Source organism: Pagrus major, chromosome 16 (assembly GCF_040436345.1).
Source record: "Pagrus major chromosome 16, Pma_NU_1.0".
Taxonomy (NCBI): Eukaryota; Metazoa; Chordata; class Actinopteri; order Spariformes; family Sparidae; genus Pagrus; species Pagrus major.
This window is the reverse complement of record NC_133230.1, coordinates 13,629,088-13,649,727: the sequence shown is the minus strand read 5'-3', so window position 1 is coordinate 13,649,727 and position 20,640 is coordinate 13,629,088. Positions and strand designations below refer to the sequence as shown.

Genomic DNA, 20,640 nt, shown 5'->3' with positions numbered 1-20,640 from the left:
TATAGAGCTAGACAGGAAAAGGGAGAAGCTTGTGAATTAACGGGACGCACCCATGATTTTATGTGGCCTTGAATTATGGTGAAAGGATGGGAAAATTAGCAAGGAGGCGGCTGCTGCTGTTTGCAGGTGGTGGAGGGCTGGAGGAGGGCCGAGTGAGGATCTGGTGGGGGGTAAGTGATGTAAAGCAGGTGATTTGTAGTCTAACAGTCGGTGCGGGTGTGTGTGTGTGTGCTGTTTGTGTGCGTGGATGTGTGATTTCATGCCAAGCGAGGAGGCAAGCAAGCAGGTGTGTGTCAATGATAGTGAAAGAGAAAGTGAGCATATGGGACTGACTTTGTGCGTGCGTGTGTGCACGTGATGGTGGGAGAGATTGGAGTGGATCTCAGGGCCCCGCTGGGTCTCTAGCACCAATTACTGTACCCTGCACATCTGCTGCCATCCTACTGAGCACAGAGTGTGTTCGGGCACTGTGCCCACACACACACGCACACACACCACACTGAGCATCAATGCGGCAGCAACAAAAACTTCACAAACTCTTTAAAGCTTCTCCTTTCACCTGCCATTCCCATTAACCTCTACCTCATCTTCTCTGTCTCTCACGTCTCTTTCCCCTCCGTCTCCTCCCTTCCGGGCTTTTTTTTTTCTTCTCCCGCTCCTTCCATCCTGTTTTCGCTCTAGGACCTCAATTGCTATCTGTCAGCGGAAAATGGGCCTTGATGTAGCAAAGCTGCTGCTAGGGTACGGCGTCCACCCTCGCTCTCTACTCTTCTTCTCTTCCACCCCCCCACGTCTCGTCCCACCCTCTCCGCTGCGAGCGCTGACCCCCTCCGTTCGTGTGATATTGAAGTGGACGGAGTATTGCAGCGCTCTTCCCAATCCTCTCTTCACCTCTCCATCGCCTTTGATACTCCTACAGTTTTCTTCACGTCTCTCTCCATAGTTCCCCTCCACATGTGTGATATTGGAATGGTCTACCTCTAGTTCCCAGTTTCATCCCATTCTGCTTCCTTTTCCAGCCCTTCCTCCTTGGTAACGGAGGTGATAAACCCCGTTTGTGACACTGGAGAAGGTCAGATTGTCCCATTCCTCCTTGGATCCTCCTAAACCCTAGGTGTCCCCCCCCTTCTAAGCTTCCTTTCATCTTCACCCGCTCTCCTTTTGTTTTCCCCATGTTTTCCCCAGAGCTTTTCGCTTTTCACCGTCTGCTTTCTGCTTCATCTCCCTCCCATCCTCCTTACCGGTGGTGATGACTCCCTCCAGCCGGATGATGTTGGAGTGGTCGAACTGCCCCAGGATACCGGCCTCGCTGAGGAAGGACCGGCGCTGTTTGTCCGAGCAGCCGGCCCTTAATGTCTTTATGGCCACGGGCAGCTCTCTCTTACTGGGCAGCTTCAGGCAGCCGCGACACACCTCCCCGAAGTCGCCTGTAGGGGGAGACAGACAAACAGAGCTCATGGTCCCTGCTGATCGATCAGCAACCAGGGGGAGCGGAGAAAGAAAAGGGCAAAGTGTTACACGTCAGATTGATGATGAGTAATATGTGTGCGCGGATGAAAAGAAGGAATGAATCAGGTGTAGACAGGTGGGGGGGAAAGGTTGGTGAAGAATCAGATGGAAGAATACAAACATAGAAAAGAGAGATGACGCAAATGAACAGACACTGTTGAGGGGAGAACGGGAGGAACATGAAATACAAAAGGATCAAAGAAACATCAAAGATGGAGCAGGGTGCAGGGTGCAGGTGAAACGGAGGAACATCAAGTAGAGACAAGGCAAATATTACAGCCAGAAAACAGCCAGGTTTGATTTTGGTAAAGATCTGTACGATGCCAGGCTGATTGAACTGGATTCTTCAATTTGTATCAAGCCAGGTTGAGGCAAGGTGCAAAAATACCTTGTGTTGCCTCAAGATTATTGCCACTGTTCATGGCCCCTGCTCTGTTTGCTGCCTTTGTTCATACCGTGTTTCATCTTTTCTTGTTTCATAATGCTGTAGGAATCCGGATGATAGCAAGGTTAAGAAATCTTTTGCTTCGCTTACCGTTTGGTACAAAAGAATGTCATCATTTCTGCTGTGTATGCTCCATACTTATACTTATAATCTGTCTATACCCAATGTGCTGCTCATATCCAGCTTTAAATTTCAATGGGCCCTCCATCAATTTAACACACAGATCCTTTTACTTGTCACAAGGAGTACAATTTGGCCTGGTAAAATTGATGCAATTGATTTGTACCTGACTGGAGTCTATGTAAGCACTCAGTCCCAGCCTACTCCCCCAGTCTCTTTTAAAGTGTGCTAATCAGGTCTTCAGTAGATGCTTGTGAAGTTCAGAGACTTGCTTTACAATTTTTAGGGCAAGTCTCTGAACATAGACGCCCGCAACAAACTGATGACATTTAGATTGGAAGTCTGAAATATTGGACTTCCTAATTGCAATCGATTGCAGCATAACAAAAGACGATATTGCATTGCATTCTGGGAAATTAAAAATGTAGTGTTTTAACAGCTTGAACCAAACCAAAGTCTTAAAGTCAGGATATCAGTGCCTTTGCTACTTCAAATAATAAAGTGCAGAAGTACCTAGGGGTTTCCAACAGTCTCTTCCAACTATCTCAGGTTTTTTTTCTGGTTGAACTGAACTTATACCAAACATGACTTCTGTGTGCTGTTACACCCCTTGAAGTACCCCTTTATATGGACTAAAGTGCAACAATTCTGCTTTCTTCCCACGTCAAGTCACATACCTGTGTGCACAATTCGCTCTATTTTGATGCTTGAGTTGTCCAACTCCTTGGCAAAGGCGTGCACGGCCTGCAGCAGGTCCTCACAGGTCTCTGGGTCGATGTAGGTCCTCCGTGTTGGGATTTTAACTGAAAAGAAAAATGCACAATATAAGACACATTTCAGAAAAAATGAATTTCAAAGTGTGCTGCTGAGACAAGACTTTCCACAGAACATAAAATCAACAGGACAGCAACACATCATTTATGGTCGGCATGCATTTCTGCGAAAAGAAACGCATAAAAAGGATAAAAGTCTGGAGTGCCAGCAGCAAAGTGCCCACATGAGGCACAAAATAGATAAAAGAAGCTAGTCTTAGATTCAAAAACCATTAGACTGTGTATGAGCAAGTAAATACTGATAGCTAGCCAACTGTTTATTTAGTGTAGAGAGATGTCTGTGGCCCTGGTGGTGCTCCTCTTTCTCTCACAGCACAAAGCAAAAATATTTCTCATGTCTGCATCATTTTGTGCTCTTTTAAGGCTACAGTCAGAGGAGAAATTGGTATCTCTGCCTCTTTGGACAAAGAATTTCTCTCTGTATGATTGTTCAACATTAGACCAAAATGTTGTGTCTGGGAAAGAACTCTTACTCTTTGATCCAGAGACTCGAATCAATACTTGAGTTCTGCCATTGATTTTTGAGATAGCAGAAACATTTTCTGCTCTCAAACCCCATTAACTGTAAGAATACTGTAAATATCTCAGTTTCTCATGTTTAGCCAGTGATGACAAAACATTAAAAACACTTTCCAAATAGCTTTTAGTATGATTTTCTTTTAATTAATAAGATACAAGCTGCTCCTGTTCTTGCATTCATAGCTGTAATTCTCCGTTTTTGGTTGTTTTGACCTTGCGAACTCCAGAGGCAGAGGAAGAAAAAAAACGAGATCAAAGGCTCCGAGTTCTCAAATCTGACTTTGTGTTTCCTCTGCATGGCTTTAAACAGATCACAGCGCTCTTCCACGAGGGCTTTTTGTCTTCTCTGCTTGCTTCAGAATGTTATCTCATTAACACACACACACATATGCAAAATATCACGCACAAACGTAATATAATCCTCAGTCAGAAACTGGGACAGGACATAACAGACAGTAAAATGCTGAGGCGGCTAAACCTCAAAGTGCAACAGTACTTGGAGTTGGCTTGCTGCTTTGGTGTGAGTTTTAGAGTTTGGGTACTGCATGGTACCTCCCAAAAAGAATGACAGCTTAGGTACATCAGCAGAAAAATCTCTCAAAATAACATCACTGTATGTCTTCTATCCACAATGTGACACTTGATAAATAGCCTACTGAGATTAAAAGTGATGTATTGTTAGTTTTTAATGCAACAACAGCATTTAATAAAAGTTAAACGGGAACTTCACCAAATTTTACACATTAACAGCTGAATAAGTTGGTGTGTTTACCGGGGAAACTACAGATCACTACAAGTCAATCCCCTGTATTAACATGGCCGCTGGCTGCAAAATACATCCTCTGTTCCCGACTCACACTGTTAACTAATAAGCCTACTCAGTTCAAAACCTAACCAAGGGAAGATGTAACAACTAATCACAGAAAATGGCACTGCGTGACATCACTGGAGGCAAATTATTAGATTACATGCCGCTTTCTCTGGAGCCAAAAAATGCTTTATACTACTTTTTTTCACACGTGCAGTAGATCTCCCCAAGACCTGTAAACACACTTTAATGTGTACTTTTGGTGGAGTTACCCTTTAAAACAGAAACCTGGCATCTAAATTCAAACTAGATGAATTATTTAATGTTGCCTTTTCCAGTCTTATTGACGACTACCCTGGCTAATTTCTTTTAAGCACCTCTACCAAATTGCGTCTGCAACACTAATGAGCTACAACATTCGGAAATTTCAGCTGACATTTAAAACTGCTGCTGATATTGACCCCCACTGTTTGACTGTACTCAACAAAACAAAAGCGCTACCTGATCTCTCAATGAGCCTCTTGTTTTCTGTATCAACTGCTTATGCTTAACACTAACAACTAGCAAATAAACTAGCCATAAGAAAGCCAATAACCATTAATCAATGGGCTATAGCTCTCAATTAGATGACCTCTGACCCTTGTTACTGCATGTTAAGGCTAATCTTCCAGGAAAAGGCCTGGGAGATTTCCCAAAATCCTGGCTGAAGCTCTGAAATGTGATTACAGCTCTGGATCGACCTGAGGGATCCTATACTGGCTGCCTCATAACGGCTTATTGATCCAACGCACACACAGGCTTGCTAGTGTGGACGAACACACTCCCAGACATGTTTGTGTACCCACACACAAATCGACAAATAAAGCAAAAAGTCCAATTATGAAGCAAACGAAACCTTTTCTATTCAAGGCCAGGGCTGAGTGGAGGATCGAAGGCTCTTTCCTGTCAAATAGGGTTTTCAAACACACTTCTGTAGCTTAAAACCAGCTGTGCGGCACACACACACACACACACACAAAAGGAGATGCTCATATTCCTTGTATAGGCTGCAAATGGCTGCTCACACGCATATGACACACGCAGATACACGCTTCATTGGCTCCGAGGCTGATTAGTTTCAGGGTTAACTGTGTCACTGCCACGAGCGATTGAGGGGAAACAGCATGTTCGCACTCGGCTGCATAATCTTCCACGGACCGCCGGGTTAGCTTCCCGGGCCCCAAACATTTTCACTTGAAACCAAAGGCCACAAACTTTTCATTACACGTCTTGTTATCTTTCTCCACTCATTTCCCGAGACACCTTCCCTCTCATGCATGCAATCAAACTCTGGATGATATCTAAAAACGGGTCTGCTAATGGAGATTGCAGATTTCCTCCATCCCCCCCTCCTTTGCATGTTTCTAGGTCACACACTCTGACATGAAACTAACGTTCTGAGCAGTGTCACTTATGATGAGTCTCTCCATCTCTGCCAACTCACCTCTTCAAACTCCATCCCTCTTACCGAGCCTCTTCACTCACTCATTTACACTCCCCTCTCCCTCCTTCTTCTTCTACTTTATCACACACGCGCTCATGTATTCACTCATTCTCGCTGCCTCTCCCGTCCTTCCGTGTTAAACTTTGGTAGTGAAGTGTGTTTTAAGAGTCTTGCGGGTGAACAGATGGGCAGGGTGAATTTTTTTTAAAAATCAGGCTTTCGTGACACTCGCTACCTCAAACACTTGAGGTTTTTTTGGGTGAGGCGGACCTGCAGCACCGCGAGAGCAAGCTGTGCCGAATCCACAGTCACGGAACATGAAGTGGACTCAGGAGAGAGTGTGTGTGTTGGATAACGAGAACAAAAAACGTGTCTTTGTGGCTGTTTGTGTGTGTTGGAGTGTCCGTGTTCTACTGAGAAAAAAAAGGTGTGTGTGTGTTGGAGAAGCGGGCCAAAAATGTGTGTTTTTGTGTGTGTGTGTGTGTGCGCGCGCGTTTCTGTGTGTATTGCGTGCTTGTCAGCTGTTGGCATGTCTTTGTTTGGGCAGATTTAATTCCCAGCCGCATGGCTTCGGCTCATTATTCATCAGGCATAGTGCTCCAAACCTCTCCAGAGGGGCTCAGCATGCTGGGAGATTAAACAACGCAAACGAGCACGCACACACACATCCACCACATTAGCGAGGCACTGGCACGCAGACTTACACACAAACGGGGAAGAGATATGTCAAACTACTTCCATTCTGTCACTGTCAAACAAAAAGCCTATTGAGAGCGTTGCGAGCGGAGTTTAAAAAAAGCAGCATTTACAACCTTGTACAACATCACATACAACAACAACATTAAACGTCCGTTTTGGGAGCTCAGCTGCTGCTGCTGCTGCTTTCTGCCTGCCTGCGTGCCTCATTCCACAGCTTTCACCACCCCCCCCGATTTCCAGCTCTTTATCTTTCCCCTCCTCCTGATTTCAATCTCTCCCCATCAAACTCTGCCGCACACACCACCTAATGGAGTGTGTCAGTGTGCTCAGAGTTGGCTAAGCATGCACTCAGAATTAAGAATTAATGCTGCTGTGGCGCCAATGCCTCAAAAGTCATCGGTAATGCAGGCGCCTGTGTGTGTATTCACATGCATTCCAGCACATGTAATAGGAGAGTTTCCTCCTTCTGTCCCCAAAGTTTGAACACCCAGAGTTAACATACACACACACATCTGCAATATAATAGAGCGATCACGGCTGTCACTTACACTGGAAGTATAGTTCTTCGTCTCCCTCTTGAGAAGCTTTGCTGTAGCCGCATTGTCTGAAAAGAGAAACAAAGACAGCCATCAGACAGTTTTTATCCCAGTTGTCAGACACAAACAAATACAAGAATCAGGCGTTGTTTATCTTGCAACAGATTATATGGAATGTGCAATAACTGTGAAATGAGAGAAAGCGAAGACAAGAGTATTGATATCGGAGATGGGAAGGATACGGAGAGGCATTCAGAAAGACCCCTGATGCGACGGCAGCTCAAAGATCTGAGGCTGAGTAAGTGGAAATCCTGCCTGATTTGACTGAGCGAGGCACAGACATTCACCGATAGGCCCTGGAATTGATACACTAGTATTGTTGTTTCACCCCGATGGAGTTTTTATATAAAAAGTTGAACACTTATACACACACATGGGCAATTGTACACACGGTTATCTCTCATCCCCTGCTACCACAGGGGGCCTAAAGAGGAGAGAGCTCTCTATGATCTGAGTGCTGATGGCTTTTCGGCTTATAGAGGAAAAACTTGGCTCTTTAGGCTCACACGCACACAGTCCACACAAACACACACACACATACACATATACTGTAAGTGAGAGATTAACAAGTGATGAACAGACATTCTGGAGGGGCAGCACCATGCTTACTTGGATTAGAGCGAGGGATGAAAAACAAGACAAGGGGGATACTGTGCAGTAAAGGAAAGTGGGGTGAGTTTTGATGTTAAAATCTGCAGCACATCAGAGGTTATTCTCGCAAACTGGGTGCTGATAAAATATATTTTAAATATATCACGAATATGTATGGAAATGTAAGACCGTAAATACTTTGGGGTGTTCCTCCAGCTACAGTCTGAAGGACTATTCACAGGAGTGTGGAGTAGGCCCGCACAATTCAATTCATCTACATATAAATCCCATTTTTTCATAAAGGTAAAAACAAAACGGCATTATGATGAATTGCTGTAGTGTTGCAGAGACGCCCTGGCCTACAAATCTTGTTCCGAAAACCTGATTTTAATGGTACAAACCCTGAGAAACGTTGCAAAATCATGATTTTAATTCATTCTTTCAAGCGAAAATGAAAATTGTGATACAAAAATGCTGATTCCCGCTAATCATGAATCTTGCGATCTAAAGATCTGTCAAAAATAATTGCAATATGATTTCTTTGACCATATGGTGTTGCCCTATTGTCAAGTTTATTTGTGCATGAGTTTATATCTGCAAGCATCAAATCAACAGGTTAGTGTTATCAGGGAGTCCACTGTTTCCCATTAATTACCTCGACTGTGGCAGCCAGCCATGGTCTAATTTGTCCTGCCATTGTCTCGTAACGAACCGAAGAAAAATATGTTCTCACCTGCCGTAATAGCATTAAAGACCTCTAAGTTTTTTGGGCCATTGCTTCAGAAAATAATCTTTCACTCCCAGTCAGTTAAGCCCTCCCTTTGTATGTGCACACACTCTCTCTCTCTCACACACACACACACACTCCAGTCCAAGGGGCCCACGCATTACGCTGCCTCCCCCTCGTATCGAAGCTGGTGTCAGTGTTTACAACTTCAGTGAGGCATTCTTCTGGTCATGAAAAGAAAAATACATTTAATCTTAAAATCTGCTAAATTTTCTGCCGTATGAGTATGAGCATGTCCTCGACGGACCCGCGTAGAGAGTCCAAGGTCCACCAACCACAGCCTCACAGAATCCTGTTGGAAGCACTCGAGTCTGTCCTTAGAACTTTTGATTGCAACGTGTTGAAGTCAAAACTTGAGGACTGATGTCATTGAGGTGCATTTGTGTGTTTCGCCGAGTGTGTTAATGTGAACGTCAGAACACATCAGCACTTCACACAGAACCGGTGCTCACAGAGACCGGTGCTCACAGAGTTCACGGAGAGGCTGACGGACCCGTCATATAGGGTTATGCACGAGTGTGTGCGCAGAAAAATGCGAGTGTGCGTGCATGTGTTTATAGGATTGTGGGATTTATTTTGCATGTGCATGTCCCTGTGAGTGTTTGCGCCGGGAAGATTTGATCCAGGGTGAGGCTGACACATCCCTCAGCCCGTGTAGCAGCGGGGTCTGAGACAAGGTCAGGACCCTGTCTGTCAAAACACACCAGCAGACACATGCAGCACAGATCCTCAGGGCAGGAGATACCAGACAGGGGAGAAGAGACAAGAATTAATAGATAAGGGAGCGCAGCGGTAAAGGGAGGAAGTGGGCAAAACGGGAGGGAGATGAGGACGAAGGGCATGACGGTACCAGGGGAAACAAGATGCACGATACCTAAGAGGAGGGAAAGAGGTAACGGGGAACATGACATGGGGGCGAGGGCAAAGCAGGTGGATAAATCATCGAGAAGAAATGCAAGGAAGTTCGGAGAGGAAGTGACAAGAAAATAAGAGGTTGCGGGTAAAAGAGGGTAATTGGGCAGAAGGGTATGTAAGGAAGGAGAAATAGTTGAAAAGGCACCTAGTATAGCCCATCAAGAAGACAGTCAGGGGCAGAGGAAGAAGTTAAGAGAGAAGGATGCTAAATATGAAGGAAGCTAGACAATGGTGGAAGAGCAGCATAACAGCAGGCGGAAGTGTGTGTGATATGAAGGAAGCGAGGAGACAAGGAGGCAACTGAGCCTTTAAGAAAGGAAATAAGGAAGAATAAGAATAATTGGCAAGGCTGCATGAAGCTGAGTGACTTGATTCCATTTCCATTACTTCTCTCGAAATGTCACAGATGTGACGAAAATGAAATAGCAGATGCAGAGTAGTTCTTTTTTGGGTATAATTCAACGGTAACAGTCTCCATCACATTTTTACGTTTGTCTCAGATACAGTACCGAGGGAACTGGGCCAAACAGCTTGACAAAAAGGGAAGGAAAGGGAGAATTTTTTTGGCTTATTATCAGTCTCTTGGTATGAAGAAAGCTAGAAACAGACGGAAAAGAAGCACAGAGGGAGCAAGAAGAGATGATGGGATGGCTGGGAGGGGAATAAAAGGAGGAGAAAGAGGTTTGGGATAAAAAAAAAAGATTAGTAGGGAGGAGGGGGAGGAGTGCAGACATGCCAGTGTACCTGGGCATCAGCTGTGTGAAGGGAGGAAGAGGAGAGAGAAGAGGAGGAGGAGGAAGAGTGGAGAAGGAGGTCGAGAGCAGCACCACGCTAGCAGGAGTTACATTGGAGGAGCTCGAGCAGACGCTGCTGGGAAAAAAACAAGGAGGGGAGGGGAGGGAAGGGAAGGGGAAGGGATGGGAGGGGGGGAGTGCCAATGTCAATTCTCCGGCTCTTTTCATTACTTTAAAAGACGGTCAGTCAATACAACTTTGGATTGATGAATCGATTCTCCCAATTCTAATTATTGGAAAATGGTGGATGCGGCCAAAAAAAAAAAAAAAAAACATGGAAAAATTATAAAATGATCATTACTATGAAAACATATATTCTCTATTTTGAAAATATATCCTACAAGTCTTTTCAACCCTCCCAGATCTGGTTCCAATTTTATGCCTTTTTGCAAGAAATTTTGGACCCGTTTTTAAATTTCACACTTCAGAAGAACCAGATGGCAGAGAGAAACATGCGGATGCCAAAACACTGAAGATTCTGGCCAAACTTCGTCACTGTCAGCTCAGCCTCATCAAATGTTAATTTTGGCAAGAGTTTTCAATCTTAAGGTTTAGTCTTTGTCATTTTCACATTTTTAACTGAGCAAAGGTAACTGCTGAAAACCAAACTTATAGGTCCAGTGTGTAGGGTTTAGGAATAAAATATTCATAATTATGTTTTCATTAGTGTATAATCGCCTGAATCTAAGAACTGTTGGGTTTTTGTTACCTCAGAATGAGCCTTTTATCTACAGAGGGAGCAGGTCCTCCTCAGCGGAGTCTGCCATATTGCACCGCCTCGTTTCTACAGTAGCCAAAATGGGAAAATCCAAACAATAGCTCGCGGGAGGGCTTTTTGGATTTTTCGCAGCCAATGTGCTCCTCCAGACTGGTCCTTTAAGATTTAACGGTAAATTCACTAAAATAAAAATATTACTTCCTATATTTTTTGTTCTATATGTGTGTTTTTGTCAACAAATCACTTAAAAACCGCCAAAACCGACAATTTGTTAGTCCGTCTCTCATCAACGTCCTATTTCCCCATCCTGTCTGTGGCACTCAGTCTAATGAAGACGTCCAATTGAAGATGATTTAAATCTTTAAAAACAGGTCACAAAATACGCTTTCATTTTTAATTAAGGCTCAATCATTTCCTAAAACAGCTGGATAACTTGTCATCCAGAGCAATGGTGTGTTTTTAATAGTTTTTGCTTAACAGTTGAGCTCGTGGCACAGAGCTATATCAAGCTTTGGGTTTTTCATCGGAAACGACATGAAGAATAACTAGAATTGCACTCAATAGAGCACATATCTCTGCCAAGGCCATAGATACCAGTCACTTAAATTTGCCTGATTTCTTTCATCAAGACTCCATGCATTGTTTTCTGAGAAATTAGCAAAAATCACATCATGTCGCAGTGTTAAAGGAAGTAAGAAAAAAATCCTGGATTCATCCCTTTATCTGAATTTTGTGGAAATCTGTGTATTCCTGCTGACAAACCACCCAACCAACAAACAAATGGACACGAGTGAAAACATTACCTCTTTGGCGGAGGTAAAAATATAGAATATTACCAGCCTTGTGCCTTAAACTGTCGACATGGCTAACTTGGAAAATGTCTTTTTTTTTCAAGAATTTTGGGTCATTTCGGTCAAATTTGCCCAATTTACTCAATGTGTACCAAGCTTCTAAGTGCATACTTTTTAATTATACTGTTTGATAACTGACGGTTTTCTTAGCTGCACCTCGTTGGCCAAAATGCTATCTAAGGCACACAGCTTGGGCAACAGCATTGGGGAATAAACAGAGACAAATTAAAGAGATATGGTGTAATGGATCTTTCCAAAGGGACCTATTTTAAAAGGGATGGTTGGTTAAGGTTAGTGTACAGAACTGACTGGTTTATACAATCCTAATTCAGTAAAAAGAAACCACCTAAAAACATGTAACTGTAATCTAAAGCTTCAACATGTTGTCCTCACAAGCCATCATGGTTTCAGATGACAAAATTACCACTAACCTTACCCTATACTTATATGCATATGGATGGCAAATTCAAATTTCTCTCATTTCGAGTTGATAATATGTGCAGCCCACACAATGGTGTTTTCAGGAGAGAACATTAAAGCAAAAAAAGAAGAAGAAAAAAAAAAAGGGGAACGAATGCCATGTAAATGAAGCCTATTCACCGCCCGCTCTCTCCTCTCCATACCTGAATTCTCCTCAAAAATAAAGTGCGGTTATGGAAATAATATGAATAATAGGTGAGAGAGCCGGAATAGAATCCTAGCTGACAGGTACAGCGAAGCAGAGTGAATTGAGGCCAGCAGGGACTTATGTAGGGCAAAATACATGGAGAATTTGGGGATGTCAAAAATCTACTTTTGACTTTTATCCACCATCAATCTTTTTAAGCATCGGTAAGACTGGTTTATGTGGTTAAAAAACTGTTTTTGAATTTGGGTTAAGAATAATTAACAAGTTTATACTTAAAAATATATGAATAATTTATGAAAACATATTTCCAAAACAGATACAGCGCCCTTTGGACTGACAACTTTCACATATAAAATGCAGGATGTCTATGTCTGATGGTAGGGGGGCTTTCTGAGACACGAGAGCACTGATCTGTACAAGACAGGCAGGAAACTCCACTACAGGGCTCGAGACCTTTTCTCTTGGCCTGCCCGTCCCTCCCTCGCCCTGTTTCACCCTTCGGATTCCGCTTTTTGTCGCTGTGTCGCCAAGACTCAGTGGCCCTATGAAATGACCCTCTGCTTTAATTCCTCCTTTCTTCTTGATCGCCCTTCCATCTTCTGCTCCTGATAACTTGTTACTCTATCTCACACACACACACACACACTCAGCCACAAGGGACACACATGCACGCTGGTGTGGCCGGCGAAGGGGAAACAATCCCCGCGCTGACCGGTCGAGCCTGGGCTTCTCGGAGGATGTTTGGGCAAAGCTCTGGAACTCTGGTTCCATCAAACTCTGTCAGGCACCAACAGACTGCATGTGGGAGTGTGTGTGCGTTTCGTGTGTTTTCCTCCATAATTCTTCACATTATTCTTATTGACATACATCATTTGTCAGAGTCATTTCTATGTACATCACGGTAATGTGACTATTTCACACTGGACAAAATACCCACCAACACCCACTAACATCTGGCTTTTGTCTTCAGTGTCTTGACATGCTAACTTACAGCCCTTTTCCAGCACAGTTCTATGATACACGTTGAAGTGAAGGACGCCCTTTAGTCGGTGTTAACATCGTCACTTGCCTCCACGCTGATTTTATTTTCCCTGTTTTCCGGCGCATTTGTGACGTCGTACGTGAAACACTAGAATTAGGTCTTTTTGAGATATTGTGTTTGCAAGAATGGATCCAACGGACGAACAGGCGGACGGATGGACGGACAGACTGTGTCTATCATCCGCGCGGAGGCATAAAAACAGAAAAAACATTTATCAGAGATGTGAAAGGAGACAGTTGCCCATTTTTTGTGAGTTTAAGCATGTTGGTATTGCTGAAGACCCTGGCAGAAAACGATTAAAAGAGACTGAAGCAGTAAGACAGACATTATTGGACACCTGTAGCACCAGAAGAGCAGGACATGGTACTTCAGCAAGACAAAAACATAATATGAAGGACATCACACAATAAAAAATGATTATGAAAAACTGCACTGGATGCTTTGGGTGTTATATCACTTGATTTTTAACCTGAAGAGTCAATCTCAGTAGTTATGGTCCACCATGTGTTTTAATATCATCTTTAAAATGCTAGTGCCCTTTAAAGGTCTGGACGTTGTTAAAGGAACAGTTCACCCAAAACTTCAAATTCAGTTATTATCTTCTCACCCCCATACGATGGGATGTCAACAGGTCTACAAAACATTTGTGGAGCTTCACAGCAGAACTGTGCTGCAGCATTCTCCTGAACAACTATAGTAGATGGGGACTTGTTTTAAAACATAAAAAACAACTGAAAAAAACAGCTTCCATCTGCATAGGGGTGAGTAGATAATGACTGAATTTTTGGGTGAACTAATCCTTTAACACCTTTCGCCTTGTTTGCTGTTACAAATATATGACCCAAAAAAGGGCAGTGCTGCACAGTGGAGTATGCACTAATACAAGTAAGCTGCTGGTGTGTTTTGGACTAAAGGGACAGAACAGCTTCTGATCCGTAATATCGAGTAAGTGCATTTCCATATATGTGAATGTGTGCCTTAAGTGCGTGTGACCGCCTGCGTCCGTGCCTCCATGTGTGTGCAGTGGGACTCATTTGCATGTGTCTGTGTGATCAGGCGGATCGATGTAACGGAGAGCCTCCAGCCGTAGCCGGGAGCTGGCTCACTTTGCAAACACGAGAGCATGGTAATTGAGGCATCAAGCCATTCGCTCTTTGTCTCTATGCAAAACATGAAGAGCAAGTTAATGGTCCAGCAGCGATGAACAATGGAGACCACTTGCAATGAATGCAGTGATGGGAATAAAGGAGAGAAAGATAAGCATTATTATTCAGTAATGTGCCGTGCACGAGGGATGATGCAGCCTTTCCCTCAAAGCAACAATGTATTTAAACACAGTGTACTGAGAGTGAGCACATTTTTGCATATTCTGTGTTTTTCTGCTGCACAGATGTTGCCTTCACATAGCTGTGGACCATACATGTGAGTCTGCGTTTAGATCTTTTCCCCATATATTCCTTTATGGATGTTTGAGTGACAGCGGCATTTTGTATGGCGCTGCTGTGAGTGAATAGAAGCCATTTCTACACCCGGTTGACTCCATCATTGCAGTGTTTTGTTGTGTATTTTGAATCGGTCTGGTGGTTTCTATATCACAATCCCCTCTTTAGACAGGTAGGAGGAAAAAGGTGGAAAGGTACTTTGCGAGGCTGAGAAGTGGCGCCGATGCAGATTTGTATTTGTGTGCGCGGAGCAAAGAATGAGAGACTGCACACGCGCCCACAATGTATCAGAAAATCTCCCTGGATAGATGTCAGTTGAACGCCAGCCAAATGAAATGCAACAAAAAAAAAAAAAAAACACACACAATAGTTTTCTGGCCATGTTTGTGTAACTGTGTGGGAGTCGATATGTGCTCCCTTGCTCATGTGCTCACATGTGTGATGGAGTGTAAAGTGTAAATTGCGCAAGTGTGTGCGTTTTCGTGTGGGTGTGTGTGAGGCGAGCTGGCAGAATATAGAATTGGACAGGAGTCAAAGAGCAAAGCGGTTGGAACGGAAAGCAGAAATTCACTATATCCCCTCCACCCATCTTCCCCTCGCTTTATCCGCTCAACTGAATTAAACATGATAATATAGCATGCCGAGATATACTGTAGTGTGCAATAAACAAGACAATAACTGTGCATTACAATGCCTGGGAAGACAATAACGGCGCTGAATTGACCCTAGGAATGTATTGAGTAGTTGGTTGATTGACTAAAGTAAAACAAAGCCCCGGGGCACAATGTAGATTTGGGGAATAAATTCAAACTCAAAACTGTAATATTTACAATGTTAATGAAGTAATAATACAAACTCCGCAACTGAATAAACAAGCTGTTCTCAGAGGAAAATAAGGTCCGCAGAACACTGTTTGAAGCTAGAAAGGTGGCAGGGTCCGCCGAATATAAACAAGTACAAGTAAACAAGTAAACAGTATGAGATTGTGTTGTCCTTTCAGGTCAGTTTGTTTATTCAGTTTGTTTATTCAGTCAGGAAAACAAAGAGAGTTTGTTTATTTAGTTTGTTTAGGCAGAAAAAAAAATTCTCTTTCTCTTCTGATTAAAGTTTCTTTCCCAGAACTACATAGTGCTCCTTTAAATGCCACATAATGATGCAACTATGATGCTATGTATTGATATTATATCATTATCGGTATATGAGACTATCTGTTGTATTAGATATTGGATATCTTTATATTGTCATATGGCATAGGTGTTGCCTTTCCTGGTTTTAAAGGCTCCATTACAGTTAAGTGATGTTATTTTCTGAGTTTAACAGACATGACTTTATCCACTTATTCATTATATCTATATTACTGATGATATTTATCAAAAATCTCACTGTCATTTTGTGAAAAGTATGGTAAAGTAATAGTCATCCCAACAACATTGTTTCATTATTGATATTTTATATTTAATTTTATTTTATTTAACTGTTCTTCCCCATCTACTTCAGCTTTGTGGACTACGAAACTTCACCTGACTTTCCATCAGCGCTGGAATGAGTAAACGACTGAATTTTAATTTTTGGGTAATCTTATCTTTGAAAACATCCTGCTTCACAGTTTTTTTTTCAGCCACTTGCCTAATTTTATGATGGTTATCGCAATTCCAGCACTTAAGTTGTAAAATCCACCCAGTATTTGGGCTCAAGTGTTCTCGGCTGCCACTATAATTTTGAATTAAAGAAATAAGGCTTCTTACACTGATTGCTGCCGTCTGAACGGTCTCCTCATGCCGCCACAAAACTCTCCCAATTGAAAGTAGCTTGATTGAATATTTTGAGCTGCGGGTGAAAAATTAGGTCACTATATTCGCTTTCAACTCCGACCATTTTCTTTAAATTAAATGCTTCAGTTGTCTCTAGGAGGAAATAATACATTTGGGCTGTCCACTCCTATTAGAAAGATCACAGAAGAGTTCTGACCTCTTTTTAAACTACTGGCCTGAGTGCGCCATGTGTCAATTGTTATGCAAGTGACACAGCTTAAACCTCCCTCTCATCTTTTTGCCATTCCACAACTCCCTCTCCTCTCTGTGAAAGCTAATTAGTTAGCAAAGAACTATGAACTCCTCGCCAAAAAAATGATCAAAGAAGGTTTTGACCCCGCCAGCTTGTGACACAGACAGCGGCATTATCAAACTGTCGTCTTTATGTCGCATATTAAAAGATGAGTGTCGCTTGTTATGGTGTCACTCGAGTCATTCACTCTCCGTCACTGAACATTCCTTTCACACAGGGACTCCTCCTATCACTGGATTACTGTAATCTGGATTATGATGGAGTAGTGTGTGACAGTTGAACGAGTACGTGATTGACTTTGCGATTGAGTGTTTGCACACATGTGCATGTCGGTGTGTGTTTGTGTAACATGCTAAGGCTATTAAAATCTTAGAATGAGTCGCAGGAAGTGGATGGTGGATGGTGAATTGATTGATTTCATGCGTGTCTGTGTTTGCATATCTACCTCCTCCAGATTAGCAGCCCCACGCCCATGGAGAGCAGCATGATCAGGGCGGCCACGGACACGACGATGATGATCACCACTGGACTCTGTTCGCTGGACGCCAGCGCCACTGGAAATAACAAAACACTCATTACACATACGAACAAAAACGCACACCTCACCTGAACCGTGTGTGTGACAATTAGCCGGGCTAAAGAACCACAGGCTCGTCATCTCCCCATAACAACACAATTTAACATGCCGGCATGCAGCACACATATACTCAATTACTTTATATTAAGTGTGAACAAGAACAGGAGATGAGAAATAATAATAAGGCGATGACCTTAAAGGCTGACTTAATTTCATAGGAAGCTGGTTAGAGTGGAGGCTATTTTAGAAACCCACGCCCTCCTCTACATTATTAATATTTCACTTGACCCTTCTATATAACGTTGTTTACTTCCATCCTGCTTCACTAAATAAAACGACACCATATGTTTCTGTAACGCACAACATACTTTTAGTACCTGCCGTATTAAAACTGATGGAAGTAGTAAACCAAAACTACAGTTATTGACCAAACAGTCTCATCTTAATGTCCACCTGCAGCTGTTCCAGTGCTTTAAATCACGTTACGAGTCGTTCATCAGCAGGTGGAGGTTGCTTGTAGAATCTCCTTTTTTTCCTATTTCTAACCGATTTAAAGACTTCTCAAATTCCTTCACAGATGCTCTTTTTGATCGAACTACCTCTACCTCAGTACTACTACTGCTACAGAGTTGAGATTGCACACACTTACAACAATCACTCATTAAAGGGTAACTTAACCCATTTCCCACATTAAAGTGTGTTTACAGGTCTTGGGGAGTGCTACTATGCTTCTACTATGTGATATATAGCCTTTTGTGGCCCCAGAGGAAGCTGCATGTCATCTGATAAACTGCCTCAAGTGATGTCACTCGGTGGCTAAGTTGCATTGTGGGTAATGTAGGTGGCAGGTTTTGAAAAGGAAGAAAAATGTGTGTCGATTTTGATCATTTGTTTTTAAACTGTCCAGAAAACAGTCCAACTGTGTTACTGGAGTGCGGCGCAAGACCAGTGGACTTCTTTTCAAAACATGGCGCCTACAATACCCACAATGCAACGACACCACTGAGTGCCACATGCAGCCTCCACAGAAGGCTTTATACTACTTTTTTCACGTGTGAAAAATTGGTGGAGTTACCCTCTCATGATTGATTATTGTAAGTGCACGTAAGTGTGATTATTATGATTGTAACTGTGTACGATCTCAGCTTGATCTCAAATTCCTTAACAAATCTTCCCCCATTTTGATTGTGAAGGAGATTTAAGATGTCACAGTTTCTTTCAGAGCAACCTCATCTCTGACTTTACTGAGGATGACTGCTTAGTACACGGCAGCTGTCCTGATAACACTGCCTTAGTGTTCAGGGCAGCCAAGGCCAATAGATATACTGTAATGTACTTGGCTTCAGACTCTTTTCAGCCTTGGATAAGTAAGGTAAGCATTGTGTCTTTATAAGATTCCAACACCCAATAAGAAGTCATATATATGAACAGATGAGTGAAGAGTAGTGGCCTTAAGAATCGTTCTGGCCCGACACAGTGTTCTCACTTGTGATTCTTACGCCTATTCTCCTCGATCGAACTTTAATAAATACTCCAGTCAGAGACACCCAAGTCTCCTGAACCCTCTTCATTCCTTCACATCGTCTACGGAGATTGAAAAGTTGAGGCTCAAAGTTGTGGAATTATTAAAGGAAACAATTGTTTTGCCGGCTGCTGTTTCTGAGGTCAGGATTTAAATTTGAACCTCATCAGATCTCCATACTTTCTTACAGTCCTGGGACACAGCAGAGCATGCACTAGTCTTTACTTATCATCATTATCATTGTTAACACTTGCCAAAGAACATTCATTATAATGTGTCAAAGCCTGGAGAGTCTTTCCCCTCGATATTGCAGCTGACCTTCCGACTCTTACTGCTTTCTTTCAATGAACCTATGACTAGTTATACTTCCCTAATGCATTATTCACTTGACAGATACATGTCATAATCTTGATTATAATGTATTGGTCCTCCTGTTTAAAATATTTTTGCATTTCTGTGGTTCGTACATGGCTGCAAGAGGCGGCTGTGTTGCTGCCTTGTGAGATCTCGGGTCATCACTCGTTTGACACTCGATCCCGCCCAAGGCAAACGAAGCTAACTGAATATGCATCGTCCCAAAAAGTTTGTGCAACTACTATATGACCTCTCACCCTAAAGCGAAAACAAAGAAGCACTTGGAAATAAATAAATAATCTGTTGGTAAAGCTGGTCTTATGCCAACTGTGGAAGATAGTGGTTGTGCAGGGCAGCTCTCAGGTGAGTTCAACTGTATAAATGGTGTAAGACTACGAAAGCACAACAAATCCCTGTCCTGGAAGAATAAAAAGGTTCAAAACAAAGGATTTGTGAGGAGTACAAGGCATGAAACACACACAGTCCCGACCAGACCCTGAGGTGGCACAAGGGACACGGAATCAACTTTCACAAAGAGGAACCATTTCACAGCTTACTGGTAAAATCTCAAATCTTCACACATAATCTCAGACACAGTCACATCCCCTTCTCTGTCTCTCTCACTCTAGCAGCACGCCTCATTGTGTGGGCTGGCCAGGTGCCTACACAAACCCCCTATCCCAATCTGCCTGCCGGCGCTGAGAGAAAGGAGTGAAGAGAAAGTGAGGAGAAGAGGGGAGGAGGCGTAAAACGGGTACTCACACTCGCCAAGTGTCTGCAGCTCCAGGGGAGCGCTGTACGCTCCGTAGTCGATGGGTGGCGGAGAGGAGGAAGAGGAGGACGATGAAGAAGAGGAGGAAGAAGTGGAGGAAGACGAGGAGGCGGAGGAAGAAGAGGAGGAGGAAGACGAGAGAGGGGAGGAGGACAGGGGTGAGGAGGGGGCCGGCGTGGAGAAAGGGCGGATGAGGAAGACATATGTGGTGCCAGGTTTGAGGTTGTTGACACTGATCCGTGTGGCGGCAGTCTTCACAGTAGAATAACTCTGATCCTTTTGTTCCTGCGGAGACAGAGAGCGAAAGTGAGAGACGGAGGAAACAAAGCCAGAGAGGCAGGAGGGCAAAGGGAGGAAGGAGTGAGACGAGTAGGTGGAATGCATTTTTGTGAGGCGCCTTGTTCATTTCCAAGGCACAGTTTGTAACGCTGAGGGATGCGCGAGACAATTTTGTAACCAAGTCAAGGTCTTTGGTAATGTTTCATTTATCGACAGAGAGTGGCACAGTGTTCCGGAAAGTCAGGCAAAGTTTTAAAAAAGTTTGCGAAGTTTGGTCTTCTTTAAAGGGAAT

General features: G+C 43.2%; 1 protein-coding gene across 2 annotated transcripts in view; it reads right to left on the bottom strand.

Annotated features, from left to right (window-relative positions):
• The window catches only part of LOC141010906 (ephrin type-A receptor 7), a 248,439-nt gene that overhangs the window by 12,115 nt on the left and 215,684 nt on the right, over positions 1-20,640 (bottom strand). For both annotated transcript variants that reach the window (XM_073484061.1, XM_073484060.1), the window contains exons 7-11: positions 20,060-20,354; positions 17,290-17,398; positions 6,965-7,020; positions 2,752-2,877; positions 1,242-1,427 (exon numbers count right to left, since the gene is read on the bottom strand). In XM_073484061.1, coding sequence (XP_073340162.1) covers positions 1,242-1,427; positions 2,752-2,877; positions 6,965-7,020; positions 17,290-17,398; positions 20,060-20,354 — 772 coding nt within the window. The remainder of the gene's footprint in view (positions 1-1,241; positions 1,428-2,751; positions 2,878-6,964; positions 7,021-17,289; positions 17,399-20,059; positions 20,355-20,640) is intronic.